At 31.9% G+C, this 19,267-nt stretch overlaps 1 protein-coding gene across 1 annotated transcript; it reads left to right on the top strand.

The window, feature by feature from the left end:
* The first annotated feature begins 3,849 nt into the window (after positions 1-3,849).
* Positions 3,850-5,442, top strand: LOC131053834 (scopoletin glucosyltransferase-like). The gene has a single exon (XM_057988479.2). It carries the CDS (start codon positions 3,850-3,852, stop codon positions 5,440-5,442), a length of 1,593 nt encoding a protein of 530 aa, XP_057844462.2.
* The last annotated feature ends 13,825 nt before the right edge of the window (positions 5,443-19,267 follow it).

The raw sequence follows: 19,267 nt of genomic DNA, 5'->3' as shown, positions 1-19,267 counted from the left end.
ACAACCATGAGATGGAGAGTAGCCTTGGGAGATAGAACTATCAAAGGGCACCCTAGCAACAATATAAGGGGCATTACTGCAATGTGTAAGTAGCTCATGAAGGCAGGAAACCTCTACATCCACTTTATCCACTTGCACTTGAATTTGCAACATAACATTATTGCAAATAATGGCTTAAGAATAGAGAGGAACAAAATTATCAATGGAGTTGTGAGGAAAAATAATAATATTTCTATTTTTTCATAAAGAAAAGATGGTTTCTACCCTAAAAGAATGCCAAAATTGGGTAAACTTGAAAGGAATGTGAGGCCAATCCCCCAAAAGAACCAGATGCCATGAAAAGGGTTCTAGGTGGAAAGGATGAAAAAAATCATGAATCCAACTCCACAAGTGTTGGAAATGGCGACAATGCTAGAAGTCCAAAACCCCCATATGTATAAGTTGAGAGCCCATGGGCAAGACTTGGAAAAGAATACAACAAGATAAATGAATAATCTTGGGTTCTATTATTATTGACCTAACATTATTAAAGAAATTTTGCCAAATAGGAAAAGATAACTACAAGTGTCATCAAATATTCAATGCCATGACCATAGGAAGGAAAGGAGAAAACCAATAGTAGCCCAGTTGTGGTTTGTAGTTACTAAAAATTATGTTGGGATGCCAATGCCAATCCTTCCACCGAAGCTTGACACAATGAATGGAAAACTTGTATAGCAAATTTATAGGCAGAGATGACACAACCATGTCAAATTATTGCCAATCTAGCTGAATGACATGGTACTAGAGTCTTGAATCTTCCCGAGTATGAAAATTCATAGTAGCTCTCAAAAAGAAGTCTTAAGGAGTGCAAATGCCCTTCCTATGAAAGCACAAAGCATTGACCCAAGGCAAACAAGCCAAGGGGGTACCCTAAACATGATTGAGAGGAGACCACTAGAGGTTATGTTGATTAAAAGATAACCCATCTCGAAAGCTAGAGTCAACCCACTAGAGCTAAGGCTTGACAGCTTCTAGGCACACCATATAATTTGGGCAACAAAAGTACCTTCAATTTCAATAGCCTTTGGTATAACAAGAAGGGTCTGAAGAACATGTTGGAAGTATGTGTTGGTTAGGTTGTCATTGATGTCAAAGTTGTTGTTCTGGATTGGTTAGGAATGTCTATGGTGTAGAGTTATCTTGCTATGTTGATGTTTCAATTGTTCTATTGGTTGTTCTAGAAGTGTTTGGGTCTAATAAGTGCAATTGATGTTGTTTATTATGGTTATCTTTATTGGATATAGTTTTGTATCATGGATGTGATATTTTTGTAGTCCAGAGATATCTTTGTGTTCTTCGAGTGTTGTGGCATTGTTCGTTGTTGCTCGTGATATTCTATGTTAGACCTATCCTTAGGTCCTTGCCCAAGAGGTCCTCGCCAAAATTGTGTTTGATACTTGGTGTGAGCAGAAATAGTGCTTCAGTCAGGCCTTAGAGGACGAACACCAAAGTGAGGCCTAATTGAAGACAAAATTGTAAGTGAGTAAAATTTAGGATGGTATAGGTACATACAAAATTGGACATATTCAGTATGTATTGAAGGCTCTTCAATATTATACGAAGTTACTTGAATTGAATGGATCAAGAGCACTTGTATAACTAAAATATGTGTTTCTCATAAGAATTTACTATTGATATGAACTCTTTTTCTTTTAATTCCTTCTTTATGAATACCTCCACCCATCAAAAGAGATATTGATGGTGACATTAGGGCTGATAACTACAAATGTTAGATAAATCCAACTTGAATAAAGTAGAACCATTGTCAAGAAGAATGCAACAAGTACTTGAAATATTATAGTCATATAGAAGATGCATGCATTATTTCTCCTAAGCACACTAGTCTTGTTTTTGGCTTGAGAATTTTTGTAACCAGTGGGAATGAGCTTCATAGCTTTGAATATAGTTATAACACTATACCAAAAGATAAAGGTATTTATAGACTCCACAACAACAAATTGAAATAAAAAATCATTACGTATCCAATGTATTATAACATCCTTGACCATTTTATTATGTATCCAATGTATTATAACATCCTTGATGACGCCACGTTCTCCATGGGTCATTCTACCTTTGCTCGCCTTCTAATTTATGTTAATTTATCTCTGGCCCTCCCTAGGGATGTGGTTCTTATGGTTGGAGATGGGCCTTGGACCCAACCGCTGGATTATGGAGTTCTCCCTTTCCGCTGTCGAAGGTGCTTCTCAACGGGTCACCTTGCTTCTGACTGTTCACTCTCTCGTCGCAAAGGTGTTTCTACTTGGTGGAAAGATGCTACGGATGACCACTTGACGATTAATGCTTCAGATTCTACTTCAGTTTCATCTCATGATGAGCTTACTGCTGAAGAAGGCCTGGTTGATATTACTGTGGTGGCAGATCCTTCCCCCTTAGTTCCTGCTCCTGTTGCTCCTGCTCCTCACCATCACTCTGCTCCTGGCGCTTGTTCTCTTGCTACTGCTCCGCTGCAACAGCTTGTTGCCGCTCTGCATCAGCAATCTGGCAGTGACCCTGCAGGGTCTTCCCCGCTGAATTCTTCTTTGATAGTTCCTAATGATAGTGTTGCTCGGACGGTTGTTTGTCGCGTGAGGAAAGGAAGATCTAACCCCCTTTCCCTTGCCCCCCCTGGTCAAGTTCTGGGTTTTTCTCCCCCCTCTTGATTTGGGATGGGTTGTTGATGGTCTGACACGTCAGTTTGGCTGTCCGACTTTGTTTCTTTTGGGATTTGCTCCCCTGCTTGGTCTTTTTGTTAGCCTTTGGCTTTGTAAAGGGTCAGCGCCCTCTTTAACGCTGCTTTTTGTTTTAATCAAAAACATCCTTGACAAATTTAACTTTTGAAAAATGAACTTATTCATTATAAAAATTAAAGAAGTCTTCAGCGCTTATTCATCGTAAAGATTTACTTTCTTAAAACCATAACATAATTATATATCAATATTCTCTTTCAACTTCCTTTCATCAACCTTAATTTAAAAGACAAAAATAAACTTATTATATAATAATTATTTTATTTTCCTCTTTCAATTTTTTTCTTCCACTTGATCTCTTTCAATTGGGACTCTAATATTTAAATTCCAAATTTCAAAATATCAGCAAGAAATACGGACTGCCATACATGTTTTGCGTCGTAATTTCGTTATTAGCCCCCGAATAGTTCCTGCACCATATAAGACATACAAAATATTCTTTACCAATCTGTAACAACTCTATTATTTGATTGAGTTGCATGCGTAGCCATCCTTAAAGTCTGTCCTCAAGCGCATTCTTCGCCACCCTTTCAGTGGGCGTCACGGGACATCCCTTTCACACAGTCTTAATATTTTCATTAAAATCACTGGACGTTCAATTAAAACAATCTCGTAGATTTGTGCCGTAACAGAGTTTTCCACTCATATTCGTAATAAAATGCTAGCAGTTTGGTCTGGATAGCGAATAAGCTTAGCTGTATACTAGATTTATTTATAATCAATTATCAAAGATCATTGTCAACTTCATCGATACAATCTTCATGCCATTGAACGTTATTGTTTTAAAAGTGGTTGTTTTCGCGTTTAATATTTTTTAGTCGACTGGTATCGTGTTTCACACAAGCACCGCCATTTCCAAGCTAGACAAACCCATGTTCCGCGCTACCATTAAATTTGTAGCGATCCCATGTGATATCTTCTTAAATAGCCTCTAATTCTGATTTGCAAAAATAAAAAAATGCTTCTCTTCGCTGGCATCAACGTGTTTGAATCATTCAAACCACCCATCTTATAAATCCATTAGGATCTGTGTTTGAATCATCCAAGCCATTTCAAGATGATGAGCGCTTTGGAGAAACCGCATGTTGTGGCAGTGCCATTCCCAGCACTCGGACATGCAATCCCATTGCTCGACTTTGCTAGGCAGTTGGCCTCGCATGGTCTCCTCGTAAGCTGTGTCACCACGGCTGCTAATTTACCCCGCCTGCAACACCAAATGTCCGATGCTATTTCATCCGGCCTTGATATTCGCTTCGTAGTCCTTCCAACCCCCGCAGTGGAAGGCCTGCCCGAGGGAATAGAGAGCTTTGATAAAGTTCCTACGGAGCAGTGCAACCTCATTTTTGATCTGGCCCTTGCGCTAGAGAACTCCTTTGATCATTGGCTTGAGGGTGTGCTTGAGAATGGAGGGCAAGAAGAGAGAGGAGTTCCTGTTTGTATCATAAATGATATACTTTTGGGGTGGAGTATGGAAGTAAGTAAGAGACACAATATCCCCAGTGTGGTGTTCGATACGTACGGGGCATTCGGACTGAGTCTGCTGAATTCTGCATGGCTTTCTGCGTCGAAGAATGTTTTGAAGAAAGAAGGGGAGACTCTTGTGCTCAGCTTAGATCTTCCCGCTCCCATGCGATTGGAGAAACACGAAATAGATGCTGGATTGTTCGACCCATTCATGATGAGTATAATAGGCCGTCTGCAGTCGATTAATCAAGGATCCGGAATGCTTGTGAATACTTTTGAGGAGCTGGAGGCTGATTATCTGCAACACTTGAGAAATCTGACGGGGAAGATGGTATGGTCCATAGGCCCACTGCTTCCACCTAACTGTTTTGGCGGTGCAGTGAAAGGAAGCTCCCGAGGGAAGATGGCGGACATCAGCGAAGAGGAGCTGGTGAGGTTTCTGGATTCACAAAGCTCTTGTTCTGTTGTGTATATTTCGTTTGGAAGCCAGACCTTCTTAACTGAGGAACAGAGTAAGGCCCTTGCTAGTGGGCTCGAAGCCAGCGGGCAGCCATTCGTTTGGGCTATCAAAGTTTCCCCTAAGATGGAACCTGACGCATCTGACGCACCAATCGACTTGGCACGAACATATCTTCCTGAGGGGTTCCTGGAACGAACAAAGAATAGAGGGTTGGTCATATGGGGTTGGGTGCCACAGCTTGTTATCCTCTCCCACCCATCTGCGGGTGCCTTCATGAGCCACTGCGGATGGAATTCTATGCTTGAAAGCGTAACTCTGGGAGTTCCATTGATCACTTGGCCCATGTATGCAGATCAACACTTCAATTCTAAGCTGGCAGTGGAGTTGGGTATTGGAATCCAACTCTGCGAACATAGAACTGGAATTCCAGACATGCATCGAGTGAAAGAAGCTCTGAATCTAGTTTTGGTTGATGACAACAGCAAAGAGATCAAAAGAGCTGCGGAAAAGTTGAAGAGCGTGGCGAGAAAGGCTGTTGGATACGGAGGATCTTCAAAAGCCAATTTACAAGATTTTGTGGGTGAGATTCAGAAGTTGAAAATGGCAAGAAAGGCTGTTGCACTGCGAGCGTATTTGAAACCTCAAATACAAGAAGACTTTGTGCCTGAAATCCATCAGTTGAGTGTTTCTAAAAACTGTATAGATGTTTCATCACCTTTGGAATAACCGCACCGAAGCAGAAGGGAGATAATAACTGCAGGTGCATCCTCGCCTACTGGCTACTATTTGTTTATGTTATTTAGGATTTGCTTACTTGGGGATTGTATTAATTTTCAGTTTTATGTAGTTTGTGTTTATTATAGAACTTCGTGTTTGTATTTTGGTAATAGAGTGTGATAGTATGAAACTTTGTAGCGGCCATCGTATCCAGGTGGTGGACTGCAAATATCATGTATTGTTAAACTATTTCATGTAGATTCCTTTATACAATTGTAAAAATATATACAATTGTAAAATTTGTCAAAGTATACATGTATTTGATTGGCTATTTAGAACAATTCATTGATTTTCTGATATAACTTAAAATTTATAATATGTCAATTAAAAAATTTGTGTAGATTTCATACACAATATATATATTTAAAACATGTTTAAACTATTTTGTAGTGCTTTATAATACTATAGTATAAGTCCTGGAGTATTACTTTACATGTAAGAACCTAATTATCTTTAGATTGGTGTTCTGGTATAAATGATGATTTAAAGGATGTGTATAAATTTTTAAGCACATTAGAGCTTGAAGAAGTCTAATGTATGCATTAGAGGCGATACAAGAACAAACACTACTTAATTATTGAGAATTTTTAGGAGGTCTATATCTAACCTTAGTAAATATCACTATAATTATGTGGAAATAGTTTTTAAGATATTTATGAGGGACTTCTAATTATTTTACATTTTATCATAAGAATGATGATGTGTAATTTTTTTTTATATACATGAATTTTTTATGTACATTAGTATAATAATTTGGATTGTAGAAGGCCTATAATTAGTTATTGTTAACTCTTTTTGAAGGTGTAGTTAGCTAAATGTGTCTTGTGAAGTCATTCATTATTATACTATCCACTATATAAGAAAAGTACATGGTTATACTTATAAGAAGGAAATGTGATTACAAAGATTGTATTTAGGTATTTACTCTGACTAGAGATAGGTCAAGACTAAATGTGATAGTTCTAGAGTTTTATCTATTTAACAAATAATATTATGTAGCATGCCCATACTCATTGCATTAATGAAGAATAATGATGTTTAATATAACTTTATTTTCAAGATGGTAGGGGGTGGACAACATGATTACGAAGAATGAAACTTTAAATAATGTTATAAATTCTTTCACTAATCTACTTATCATATACAAGTTGTATTAATGTAGTGAGACTATGCACCTTATCTCTTCTAAGCTATAATTCATTCATTTAAATTCTTTGTTGGGTGAACTCACAATAGTAGTTCCCACTTTTGTCCACGAAGGAAAATCATGGATGTAGGGAAAAAAATTTCAAAGGTGCTTGAATGAACTGGGTAGGCTTGAGCGAACATGCCCTAGGGGTTTGTTCAAACCCATTTTTTATTAATATTAAATAGGATTCACTCGAACCCCCCCTTCAAGCGAACCCTATTTAATCAAAAAAATTTACGTGCCCCTATATAAACCGAAAGTGACAGTTGAAGAGTCATTTTCAACTGTCAGAATTTGGCTCCACAGGTAGTTAGTTCGAACCCCCCCTTGCATGTTTTGCTAGTAATACTCGTCAGCACTTGACACAACCTGCCATTTGACCGACGTTGTACCAGGTGCACCAAATAACTTTTTTTCTTGTTTAAAATTACTTAATTATGTTGTTTTTTTATATTATTTAAATTTTTTTTAAAATTTAATGTAAAAATTAGCAAGTAATTTTTTTTTATAATATAAATAACATAAAGAATAATAGAATTTGGCATTTTATTCACGTTTAAAATTTTAAGTCTTAAGTAATTGTATTTAATAATGTTTAGAATAAATAATGTATGCTATCCATTATGTTATGGTTAAAATGGGATGCCCATGTGAGGGGAACCTTTATCCTTTGATTATTCATTCCCTTGAATAGATAGAATGTTTCATAAGAAGTAATGCTTGGAATATTGTAAGAAGATATTGAATAGGGAGGTTATTTAGAAAAGCTCAAATTTAAAAGTTATAAAGCATTGTTCTAATTTGGGTGTTATGATAAGGTAACGAATGGTCTCATATAACACATAGATTTCGAAAACCAATTAATATTGTGTGATTTGTAGGAGAATTTTAAAAGATAGTAGATGTAGGAAGAGTTTTTTACTTTAAATTTTCTTGACTATGTCTATGAGGTATTATATATAGATATATCTATATCTATATCGATATATATTAACTCGTGTTTTCAAAAAATCTTTTAATGATTTGAAAAATATCTTTCAAAAATTGATATTCTAATAACACATTTATAAGGGCTACTAATTGTAATGTCACATATTTATTCAATCTTCTTGTTATTTTTCTTTCAAAATCCTCCAATTTATTCTCAAAGCATTTTAGAAATCCCCTCATTCTTTCCTTCCTTCGCTTGACACAAGTATATATTGAAAACCAATTGAGGGCTCTCATACACTTGTTTCTCTTCTTATGGGGTAGAGACTTTTGGTCTTTTGTTAGCTTCTACAAAAGGATTTCACAGCTCCTTCTAACATTGTAGTCCTCAAGTATTCATCGTTTTTCATTTTCTCATAGCTAGGTTTCTTTGACTAAATCCTTTTACCTCTCTACGTTTCCTTCAGCTTCATAAGAACCTCATTTTTTCTATTCCCTCTTCTTCTCCACCCAGATCTTTTCTTACTATAAGTCTACCGTTCAAACTTACAAGTCCTTATCGACGTAACCATTGCACTATAATATATTACTCCTACTATTATCTATTGTTAATTTTCTATAAGATGGTACTTGATGCCGTCCAAAATGTCACTGAGAAACGTGTAGAAGACTTCAGTTCTGAGGTTGTGAGATCCTCCGTGTGGACCATCCATGAGCTTTCATTGAAAACAATCTCAATTAGTGTTAAAAGTAAACGTACCGTTGTGCTTTAAATTACTCCTCTTATTTCAACTCCTGTCAACAAATTTCCTCTGAAATGGTAGCTATTTGGGCTAGACATGAGGTAATCAGATGATTTGTTGACATATAACAAGTTGCTTAATATGACAGGTTCATGAAAAATAATAGTGATCAATTGAAGTTCCCATCAAAAACATTATTAACTATTTAAGACAATTTCATGCCGTAACGTTATATTGTTCTAACATGAACGTGGCGAGGGGCATCGCATTCAGTTTCTGCAGCCGACGTAATTGATTTAGGTATCTATATTTTTTTTAAAAATATTTTTATGTTTATATTGTTTATATTTGCAATTGAACATTTCTTTACTACTATTATTATTATTATCTTCAACTTTAAATGAAAAGTCTTGAATCTATTTTTATAGGAGATAATAATAAAATGTACATTAAAAAGTATTTTTATATTTCAAGATTTTGAAATAAATGTTTAAAATGAAAAATATAATTTTAAAAATAATTATTTCATATAAATACATTGTCTTTTTCAATTTTATATATTTGGATCAAAAAATAAATTAACTTTTACATAGCATTAATCATAAAGACACTAGAATATTAATTTTTTGCCTATTTCATATCTAGCTATCAAAATTTAAATATTCTTCTTAACATTATCATGTTCCAATCATTTAAAGAAGATATCTATTAACCTATAAAAGGAATGATAAAAAAAGGTTAACTTTTTTGTTTTTCTTATTATTGTCATGTGAGACCTGAATTTGATATATTAGACTATCAAGTGATGGATTTCCTTTTTCATATTTTAAGTGGGGAAGGGCCCAACCCATTAGAGTTCCAAATCCAAAACCATAAAAAAAGGCTTGGAGATCAAGCCAACAAAGCAACACAGATCAAATGATGGATGTTGACAATGAGAGTCATTTCTCATTTACCTCATTTATTGTCTTATAAAGTGTAAGTAGGTAAGTTACAACCACTTAGAACTAGTCAAATTTATGTGTACTTCCTATATAAATAACATATCCAATTTTGTTTTCAACCTTCATGAAGCCTCAAGTAAAGAGACACAAATCTAACTTTTTTCTATAGCTTCCTACATCTTAGATTGATATTTGAACCATTCCACACTCTTAACCCCAACACCTAAGGAAAATATTAGTATACATTACCATCTTTACCCCTAATACCTTGTAGTATATCTATCTCTTCTCTCTTAATAACAGGAAATTTTTTTTGATTATGTAATCATTTAGTATGGTATAATCTAGAACTATTGATTCTCCTAGGATTTAAAATAAGGCATTTCATTCAATATTAATAAATAAGACATTTTTTTGTAATTTTTTAAATAATTAGAATATTTGGCTTCAATTTTTTCTTAAACTAAGAATATTTGTTCAATCAACACATGCATACATCACTCAACAGCCTAGTCACTAATACAATGTGTCTATAATTTAGAGAGTAATAAGGTCACAATAACTTTTTTAGATAATCAATCTCCTTCTTGGGAGAAACATGTCAAAGGAATTTCTAGATAACAGATTTTAACTTATAAATAGCATTAATCATAAAAAACTTGAATATTAATTTCTCATCAATTTCATATCTAGCTATCAAAATTTAAATATTCTTCTTATCATTATCATGTTGCAATCATTTAAAGAAGATATCTATTAATAAAAAAAAAAAAAATCTTATTATTGCCATGTGAGACATGAATTTGATGTATTAAATTATCAAGTGATGGATGTTTTTTCGATATTTTAAATGGGGAAGGTTTTAACCCATTATAGTTCCAAATCAAAAACTATTAAAAAAAGGCAAGCTAGCAAAGAAACACAGATCAAGTGATGGGTGTTGACAATGGGAGTCATTCCTCATTTACCTCATATATTGTCTTATAAAGTGTAAGTAGGCAAGTTACAACCACTTGAAAATAATCAATTCTACGTGTACTTCCTGTAGTCACATAAATCGGTCCACTTAATTAAATGAATACTTAGTATTTATTTGATTATTTAACCATCAATTAATAATAAATTAAATTAATATTTAATTAATTCATCTTAACCCTCTTCTCCTATTAATTAAATAAATTATTCAATTTATTTGATTTAATTCACTTAACCAAATTCAGACCATTAATTAAATAAATAAATCATATTTATTTAATTAAATATTCTCTCACATTTAAATAAATTAATATTTATTTAAATTTCCCCAAAATCCCACCTCTCACATTTAAATAAATTAACATTTATTTAAATCACCTTTATCCTCCACCCACTTGTATTTTCCTACAAATGCAAGTTGCACAATTATTTTAAATAAATAATTTATTTAAATCACCTTTATCATCCACCCACTTGTATTTTCCTACAAAAGCAAGTTGCACAACTATTTTAAATAAATTATTTATTTAAAATCCTATTTATCCTCACCCACTTGAAACCTTTAATGGTTTCCCTTAAAGTATTCAAACTTGATGGCTTTAAAGTCTTCAAACTTGATGGCTTCCTTCTATAGTCTTCTTAAGACTTTAATGGTTTTCCTTAAAGTCTTCAAGCCTTTAATGGTTTCCCTCAAAGTCTTCAAGCATTTTAATGCTTTATCTTCATTTTTCTCATTTAAATAAATTAATATTTATTTGGATATTTATCCAAATGCAAATTACACCATTTAATTGAAATAAATGATTTTATTTTAATTGAAAATACCAAAATTTCTCCCACTTGCATTTTCCTACAAAATCCACTTGCATGCCTAAACCCCTTCTAGAATTTTCTAATCACTTCTAAATAACCTAACCCCTTCTCTAAACTTTGTCACATTCCTAAGCAAAAGGGAAGTCACTTCTCAAACCCTCAAAGTCTTTGATAACCATTAAAGGCTTTCAACCTTCAACCACTAAATGGCTCAAAGTCTTTGATAACCATTGAAGTCTTTCAACCTTCAACCACTTAATCCCCAAAGTCTCCAATAACCATTAATGGTTACCTCAAACCCTCCCACATGGTTAAAACATTTGTTTTGACTCAACCTCTACCCAACCCAAAGGTCTCATCTGGCCATTAATGCTTTGACCATGATTATCTCTTAAACATTTGCACAAAGGTTTATCCTTGGATTAACTCTTAATCCAGTGGGTAATCTTAATTTGGACTTGACCCTTAGCCTCTAGATAACCATGAGGTCTTCTCAGGCCTTTAATGCCTCCAACCTCTTCTCTCAACCCAATCCTATGTTGACACTTGTCACCATTTTATTGGTGCCAATTGTGCACATGGATCCCCAACTTTCAAACTTGGCCCTTGATTAAACCATTCAATCTTAACCCTTCATTTCCCCATTTCTTCTATAAATAGAACCCTTCTCCTCAAGCAAAAAAAAGCATTAGAGTATTGTTGTTATACTGGCATTAGCATAGAGCTTTCTCATGGCATCACTATCTACACTTGCATAGCATTTGCTTATCATATTCAACCATCTTGAATCTCCATATGGCATCCATGGCTAGTGCTAAAAGCTGAGAGCTACACTCATTTGGGACTTGGAGAGGAGAGGAACAAGGGAGGAGCAACTATGAGCATCTTGATTAGCTATTTTATTCTATGTTTATATGCTTTCTATTTTATGCTTAATATCTCTCTTGATATGCCTGTTTAGGATAATCTTTTGTTGCTAACACTAACGTTTGTTTCTTGTGCTCTTGTGTGTGTTGCCATCAAATAGATTTTCTAATCCTTTTTGCAGAGCATCACTTCCTATATAAATAACATATCCAATTCCTTTTTTAAGCCTCACGAAGCCCCAAATAAAGAGATACAAATCTAACTTTTTTCTACAACTTCCTATATTTTAGACAAGCTTTAAACCATTCCACACTCTTAACACCAACACCTAAGAAAAATATTGTTATGTTAGCATCATTGACCCTAATACCTTGTAGTATATCTGTCTCCTCTCTCTTAAAATTAGGAAAAAATATTTGATTATGTAATCATATAGTATGATATTATCTAGAACTATTGATGCCCCTAGGAATTAACATAAGGTTTTTAGACATTTTTGGGAAGTTCTTAAATAATGAGAATATTTGGCTTCAATTTTTTTTTAAACTAAGAATATTAGTTCAATAAACACATGCATACATGAGTCAACAACCTAGTCACTAATACAATGTGTTTATAATTTGGAGACTAATAAGTAAGGCCACAATGATTTTTTTAGATAATCAATGTGTAATTTTTCATAGTAGTCCTCTTCATTTAGAAAACTACTCAAATTATTTGTATGTAGGATATATTACGATATTAAAATAGAAAAAAAATATATATCTAAGTATTTGATAGATTAATAATCTATATAATCCATTTGACATATTAGCTCTAGAATTAAGGCTCAATGTATCAACATAAAGATTTAGTGATCCTTTTTTTTCTAAATTTTATGTCAACATATAGTGGCACCACTAGGAGCTTCATTATTTGATTCCAAAGGAGAAGGAAATAATATGGTGGAATCTTCCACTCATAGAGATTAAATAGTGATAGTAAAAGATGCTAAATAAAAGTATCAAATCGAAAGTAAAGAGAATATTTATTTTTACAAGAATGTGAGATTATAGTCCATGAAACATGACAAAAAATATTTTTAGTGTGAATTTACACACACAACCTACACAAGTGGATTCTATGGTAGGCATGTGATACAAAATACAATAATGAATCTATGTACATAATTTGGGGCAAAGATAAACCATAAGAATTCAAAACACTATTGAGCCCTATATTTGTGTCTTGTACACAAGTTTGGTTTGAATTCATATTGATCTCATTCATCATTACTTCGACAATCCATGGGTGTGCGATATTTGGTATAAAAGAAGTATACTTCTTAGAGGGGGGATAAAGGATAGCTCATTGCATGAATTTCCTTGCTCATCAAAACTATTTTTCATGAGAAAAAAATTAATGCATCACAATCCTTAGTTCTTGTATGGTGTAAGGAACAAGGATACATGACAACATAGATATATTAGACATGATGATTTGGAAGAAGTAAAATGAAGGGTTTACTTAGTTAAGCAAATAAATTATGCCAAGAAAATAAATGAGAAGATGAGACTAGAATGGGTCACACAAAGAGTCAGCTTATTAGCTCAAGTTAATTTAAGTATTTCTAACTAAAAAATAATTATGGTAAAACATATGGTCTAACTAGATTCATTCTAGTTAAGTTAGATATGGGTCACAACTTTTTGAATTGGAAGTGTCTACTAAATGTATATTTTATACCACTTTGGGTTCAATTATCAAAAAAATAAAATTATTTGAAAAACTTGATGTTTTAACAACTCCTACTCTTATAAATAATATTTATTTAAAAATATAGAAGTACCTATTGTAAATCTATAAGTGATTTTTTCTAAAATATATATCTTTTAATATTTTAATTATTTTTTATATTTAATATTTTATTTTTATTAAAGAAGGTCATCAACATTGCAATATAAAGTTGATTTTCTTCTCAAGGGAAAATATTAAAATTTATTTGATTTTTTTTTTTTAAATATGATGTAATAAAGAAAACAATCTATTAATGGTATAAGATTTTCACAATCTATAAATTTGTTTGATGTTGTTTTTGGAATAGACTGTGTGAGTGTTTTTTTTTTAGTCAAAGTTTTGGATCACACTCTGTGATTCATCATCAGGATGAAAGAGAGTTGAAATATTTTATGCATCTTTCAACTATCTTTCATCCTGATGATGGATCATAGAGTGTGATATGAAACGTTGATTAAAAAAAAACTCACAAAGTCTATTCTAGAAACAACATCAAACAAAACAATCTATGTCAAAATGATATAAGAATTTTCTCTATTAGATAAATAACCAAAACAAAAGGTAATGTAAAATGGAAAGAGTTATATTTCAATAGACACAAATTTTAAAATTTATTTAAAATATATATATTTATAAAAATAGTAAAAATATATATTTACGATTGAAGTCAAACCTTATTCATTGCTTCCTAATAATCTTATGTGGACAATTAAGATCTTTGTTTGCATCCATAGACTAAGATCTCAATTTCCAACAATTTAATGTTATAAAAAACTAAAACCTTGTAAAAACATCATAATGAAGAAAAAAAAACATTTTGAAAACCAAAATATAAACTAGAAAAAAAATATTGATAAAGTGTGAATAATATGTAAGGAAGGTGTACTCTTGCTATTATTCTTCAATTTGTTGTTCTATCTACTATTCTTCAATTTGTTGTTCTATCTACTATTCTTTAATTCGATATTCACCAATTACTACTCTATGATTGTTTTTTATTTAAATGTGAGTATTCTTTATATAATCATTGAACTCAAGTGTATTTTCTACACTTTGGGCATGATTAAGGTAATGAAAATGGACAATAGTGTTGAATAGTTTTGAAGTCCCCTTTGGTTATCTCCAAATGTTATAACTATTTTTGTTTCTAAATAAACCAGGTGTTATGCTAGAGGCAATTGAGATGAAGTCAATATGCTCTTAGTTAGTTGATTAATATAGAAATTGAAACTTGTATGCAATTTGGAATTCTATGGTAGAATTTAGCAGAAACGTAAGCATATTTATGACTTATATCTCATCTACTAATTCGTTTTCCAAGATGGAACTTTTGAATGCAAATGACAAAGAATTAAAAATTATGGAAAGATAGAAGAAAAATGGTTATTAAATGGTAAGTTTACGATCAAAATATAATTATCTAATTAAATTATATTAATAATTAATTTTGACATAGTCATAGTTCAAAAGTTTGAATCTTTATTTTAAAAAAAAAAAAAAAAATCTTGAATAAGGAAAAAAAATTGAAATATATAACTATTAATAACTAACTAGCATATTTATATTTTAGAATGTTAACTCGAGAGATGTCTATTTTTAAAAGAATGTTGGACTATCTAGGTAATCATGCATGTAGAAAAAGCCCACACTTGCTTCACCATTAACACATAATAACCTTTTCAAAAGTTTCAAGGATAAAAACAATTTTACTGTACCTTCAAAAGAAATTGAAAAACTATAGATGCAACCTAATTGTCAGTTAGAATTCCAATGGTTATAAGACAACATCCAACTACTACCAGATTTTACAAAATACATTTTGAATCCAAATAAGCAAAGAAGTTTAAAAAGTTATCCAAAACCCATGCAAACAATATTTTAACAGATAAATAGTTTGAAAATAAAGGTTTAATAATTAGAAAAAAATAAATTGTAAGAAATTTTCTATTTTGGAATTATTTATGGAATAGTTTATTTAAACTATAAATGTTTAGAATTTGAACAAACAATATAAAAAAATTTGATGCAGAAGCGATCATGTGAACAAGCAATCGACATCACCCAAAAACATATGCATAACATGATTAATGAGGCTAAAATATTTTTCACAGTAATGCCTCAAAGAAATGTTGTCTCATAAAGAATGATGATTAGAAACCTTTAAGAAAATGCAATTGGCTAGTGTAAAACTAGTCTCCACAACCTTTTTTAGCATCGTCATAGTTTCTGTTGGAGCCTTAGAACAAGGTACGATTATCCATCAAAGAATAAGGGATGAGAAACTTTGTCAAACGTTCAAATTGTAATTGCCCTGATGGATATGTATACAAAATGTGAAAATATAGACAAGGCTTATGAATTGTTTTATATTCCTTATTAACATACATCATTGGGTAAGAAAGGTTGACTTGGATGTTTTGGGCATGGAGAAATTTCCAAATCTAGCGCTAGTGTTTTGGCTTGTGGCATGATGCAATCATATAGTCGAATTTTATATCAGTTCAACTCAAGGTCTTGATCACTACATGTATGGACATTAACAATTGTAGGAAATGCTTATAAACTTTCAAACAAATGCCAATTTGTCATTTGAAATAATTTTCAAATCAAATATGGGGAGTTTAAAAATGAACGCCTCTATTTTTAATTAAAACATTGTTTTGAAGCCCATAAGATGAATAACATAGAGTGAATACAAAAGGTCGATGGAAATGAGAAGTTTGAAAATTGAAAAGACATGGACATTAATTAGAAAAAATGAGAAGTCAATCAATCAAGAGTCGATTGAACTATTGATTGGTAGAAATGAATCAATGCATAAAAAATGATAGAAACTGCAAAGTAAAGTATGTGATATAATAGGAGAGAGTTATCAGAAAAGGGAGTGTGGGTTGCGGCCAAGAGGTGGAGTAGTGAGGAATATTGTCTCAATAAGAAAAAAATGGGTTTGGCAAGAGATAGACGTGGGGAGTTGTGAGAATTAGAGGATCCTACTGAGGATGTAGAGCATTGTAGATTACAATTAAGGCTTATGTGAGGGTAGGTGCAAATTATAATTTTAATAGTTGAATTTTGTATAGAAGGATATTGTATGTAGAGAGAGTGGGGCTGATTGAAATACAAATTTTGTAATTAATTTGTTGCATATGTATAGTTTATTTTGAAATGAAATTGAATAAAATTAAGTAGTTTTGTTGCAATCTTTGTGTCATTGTTATTTGAGTTTGTGGGGAGAGGCCTGTGTGAATGTGTGTTTTGGAAGCAATATTATCTGGATCGAATTGGTACATTATAATTTTTTATATATAAATTTCTAGTAAATACAAAGAAAAGAACTTTAAATCGCATTTTCATTTGGTGGTCGTAGTGATGAAAGTTCTATTGATCAATTTAAGTTGGCAAGTTGTAATTTTCATGAGAGTCAAATTTATATAGATTAAAAGTCATTTACAAACATAGTCGAATGTTATAATTTTGATTTAAGTCAAAACAGTATCAAGTAAAGGTCGTTTACAAATATATGCATGATAAAATTGATTATATTGTCAATATAAAATCAAATCATTTTATATAATTGATCATGATGAAGAATACCCATTTTAATTTATTTTAAAATAAATATCAATTTTATCCACTACAATATATTAAATAATTATTTTAATAAAATCTAAAAAAGGATGTTTTAAACTTTTTATTTAGTACTCATCATCAAAGAAGTTGCATTCTTAAATTTTAAGTTGTTGGTAGGTAATATATTTTTGATACTATAAAAAGTATCATCATTCACAAACACATGCATATGTATAGTAGAATCGATTAGATTATCAATATTAAAATTAATTACTCATAAAATGAAATCATTTATAATTGTACCATGATCAATACAATTTATAATACAATATATTATACAGTATTTGTACACAAACTTTCACTTTCATATATGGTATCAACCAACAACAAAGTTGGATTCTAGAAACTCAAATTGGCAATATAGTAAAATAAGAAATACCATAAATACTTTGTCAATGCTCTTTCATTAATGTGAAATAGTTGTGAAAGTTGAAACATGCAATCTTCCATTTAGGGGTGATAGTTTTGACATAATAATAATGCTCTATATTTTTCTCCACTACATTGCTTCCCATCTAATATTATTAGACTAAAACCTCATTGGCCTAGACTAAAAAATGAATTTGTCCCATATTATATAGTAACATCACCAAATCAGTCAAACAAAATCAAAATTATTATATTGTTTCAATAAGAGGAAAATATGTGTGAAATGAATAACACCTATATTTGCATGATAACTGACCAAAATGTTAGTTTTTTTGTAAAAAAAATTAACAACAATTAAAAAAATTACCCACAACCACCCCTACAATTAGGTTTCATCACAAGTATTTCATTTTCATTATAGGTAAATCACCCTGCATTACATTATCTCAAGAACATATGAAATAAGAATTAAGAAACAATAGAAGTAATTTAGGAACAAACTTTAGATGTCCCTATTGCAAAGAAGTATTATGAACTTTAATGTAAATCTAAATTTAAAAATAGTAATAAATATTTTTTATTTTTTAAATATGAATTTAAAAAGTTATTTTAATTATGAGAAAGTGCAACGAAAACATATCACTCACAAAATATTTTAAAATTTACATTTGAATTTCTTCCATCTGCAACTACTTTTCTTGGGCCATGTCCTTCAACTTTTCAGCAGCTCTTTTCATCTCTATCCCCTTGCCTATAATCAACACATGTGTCATAGCCTCCTCCACTCATTGCTTTTCTCAAATTCTACTTCTGCCTTCATACATACATGGGCCATGTGATCAATAGGAATCCAAAAGTTACTCTTTCAAGCATAGAATTCCACCTGCAATGGCTCATGAAAGCACCCATAGATTAATGTGAGAGAATAAGAAGTTGTGTTGCCCAACATAGTCAAAATAAAGAGAGTTAAAAGATCAATATAATTAGCACTTGCACTAAAAGAAGGTGCAATGGTTAGTCTGATAGTAAAATATACATTAAAGAATATATTGGAAGGCACAAATGAAAGAATGTGAAAACCGAATTTAATATTGATAAACAATAGTTAGGATCCTCCTCATAAGTCCCCTAGGATCCTTCATTGTATAATGTAATTAAATAGATTGTTGTGCATACTATGAATTTTTTTCTTAGTCTTTCTTCACTTCTTAGAAGTGTCAAGGAAAAGATGCACTTTCACATGTCAATATTCTTCAATCTAGGAACACATTTATGAATTCACTTTCTCTATATGAACCTATCTTGGAAATAGACAAGTAATGTTGATCTTTGTATTGGAAACGGAACTTAAATTGAAAAAATTGTGCCTAACCTTTAATAGACCAAAATTGAATTGTGTTTCTTTTTTAAAATGACTTGTCATAGAGTTATTTGGAATTTTATGCAAGATACCATCCCAAATTAGAAGTTTTTGTTCTATTCTCTAGGTTTAGCTAGTTGGGCAGCCAATGGCCTGCAAAACCCCTCATATCTACAAT

Source organism: Cryptomeria japonica, chromosome 1 (genome assembly GCF_030272615.1).
Source record: "Cryptomeria japonica chromosome 1, Sugi_1.0, whole genome shotgun sequence".
Classification (NCBI taxonomy): domain Eukaryota; kingdom Viridiplantae; phylum Streptophyta; class Pinopsida; order Cupressales; family Cupressaceae; genus Cryptomeria; species Cryptomeria japonica.
Note: the sequence above shows the minus strand (reverse complement) of the source record. Positions and strands in the feature narration are given on the sequence as shown.

Excerpts from the sequence above, each read along its gene's own strand:
- LOC131053834 (XM_057988479.2), top strand. The coding sequence starts at position 3,850 with ATGATGAGCGCTTTGGAGAAACCGCATGTTGTGGCAGTGCCATTCCCA.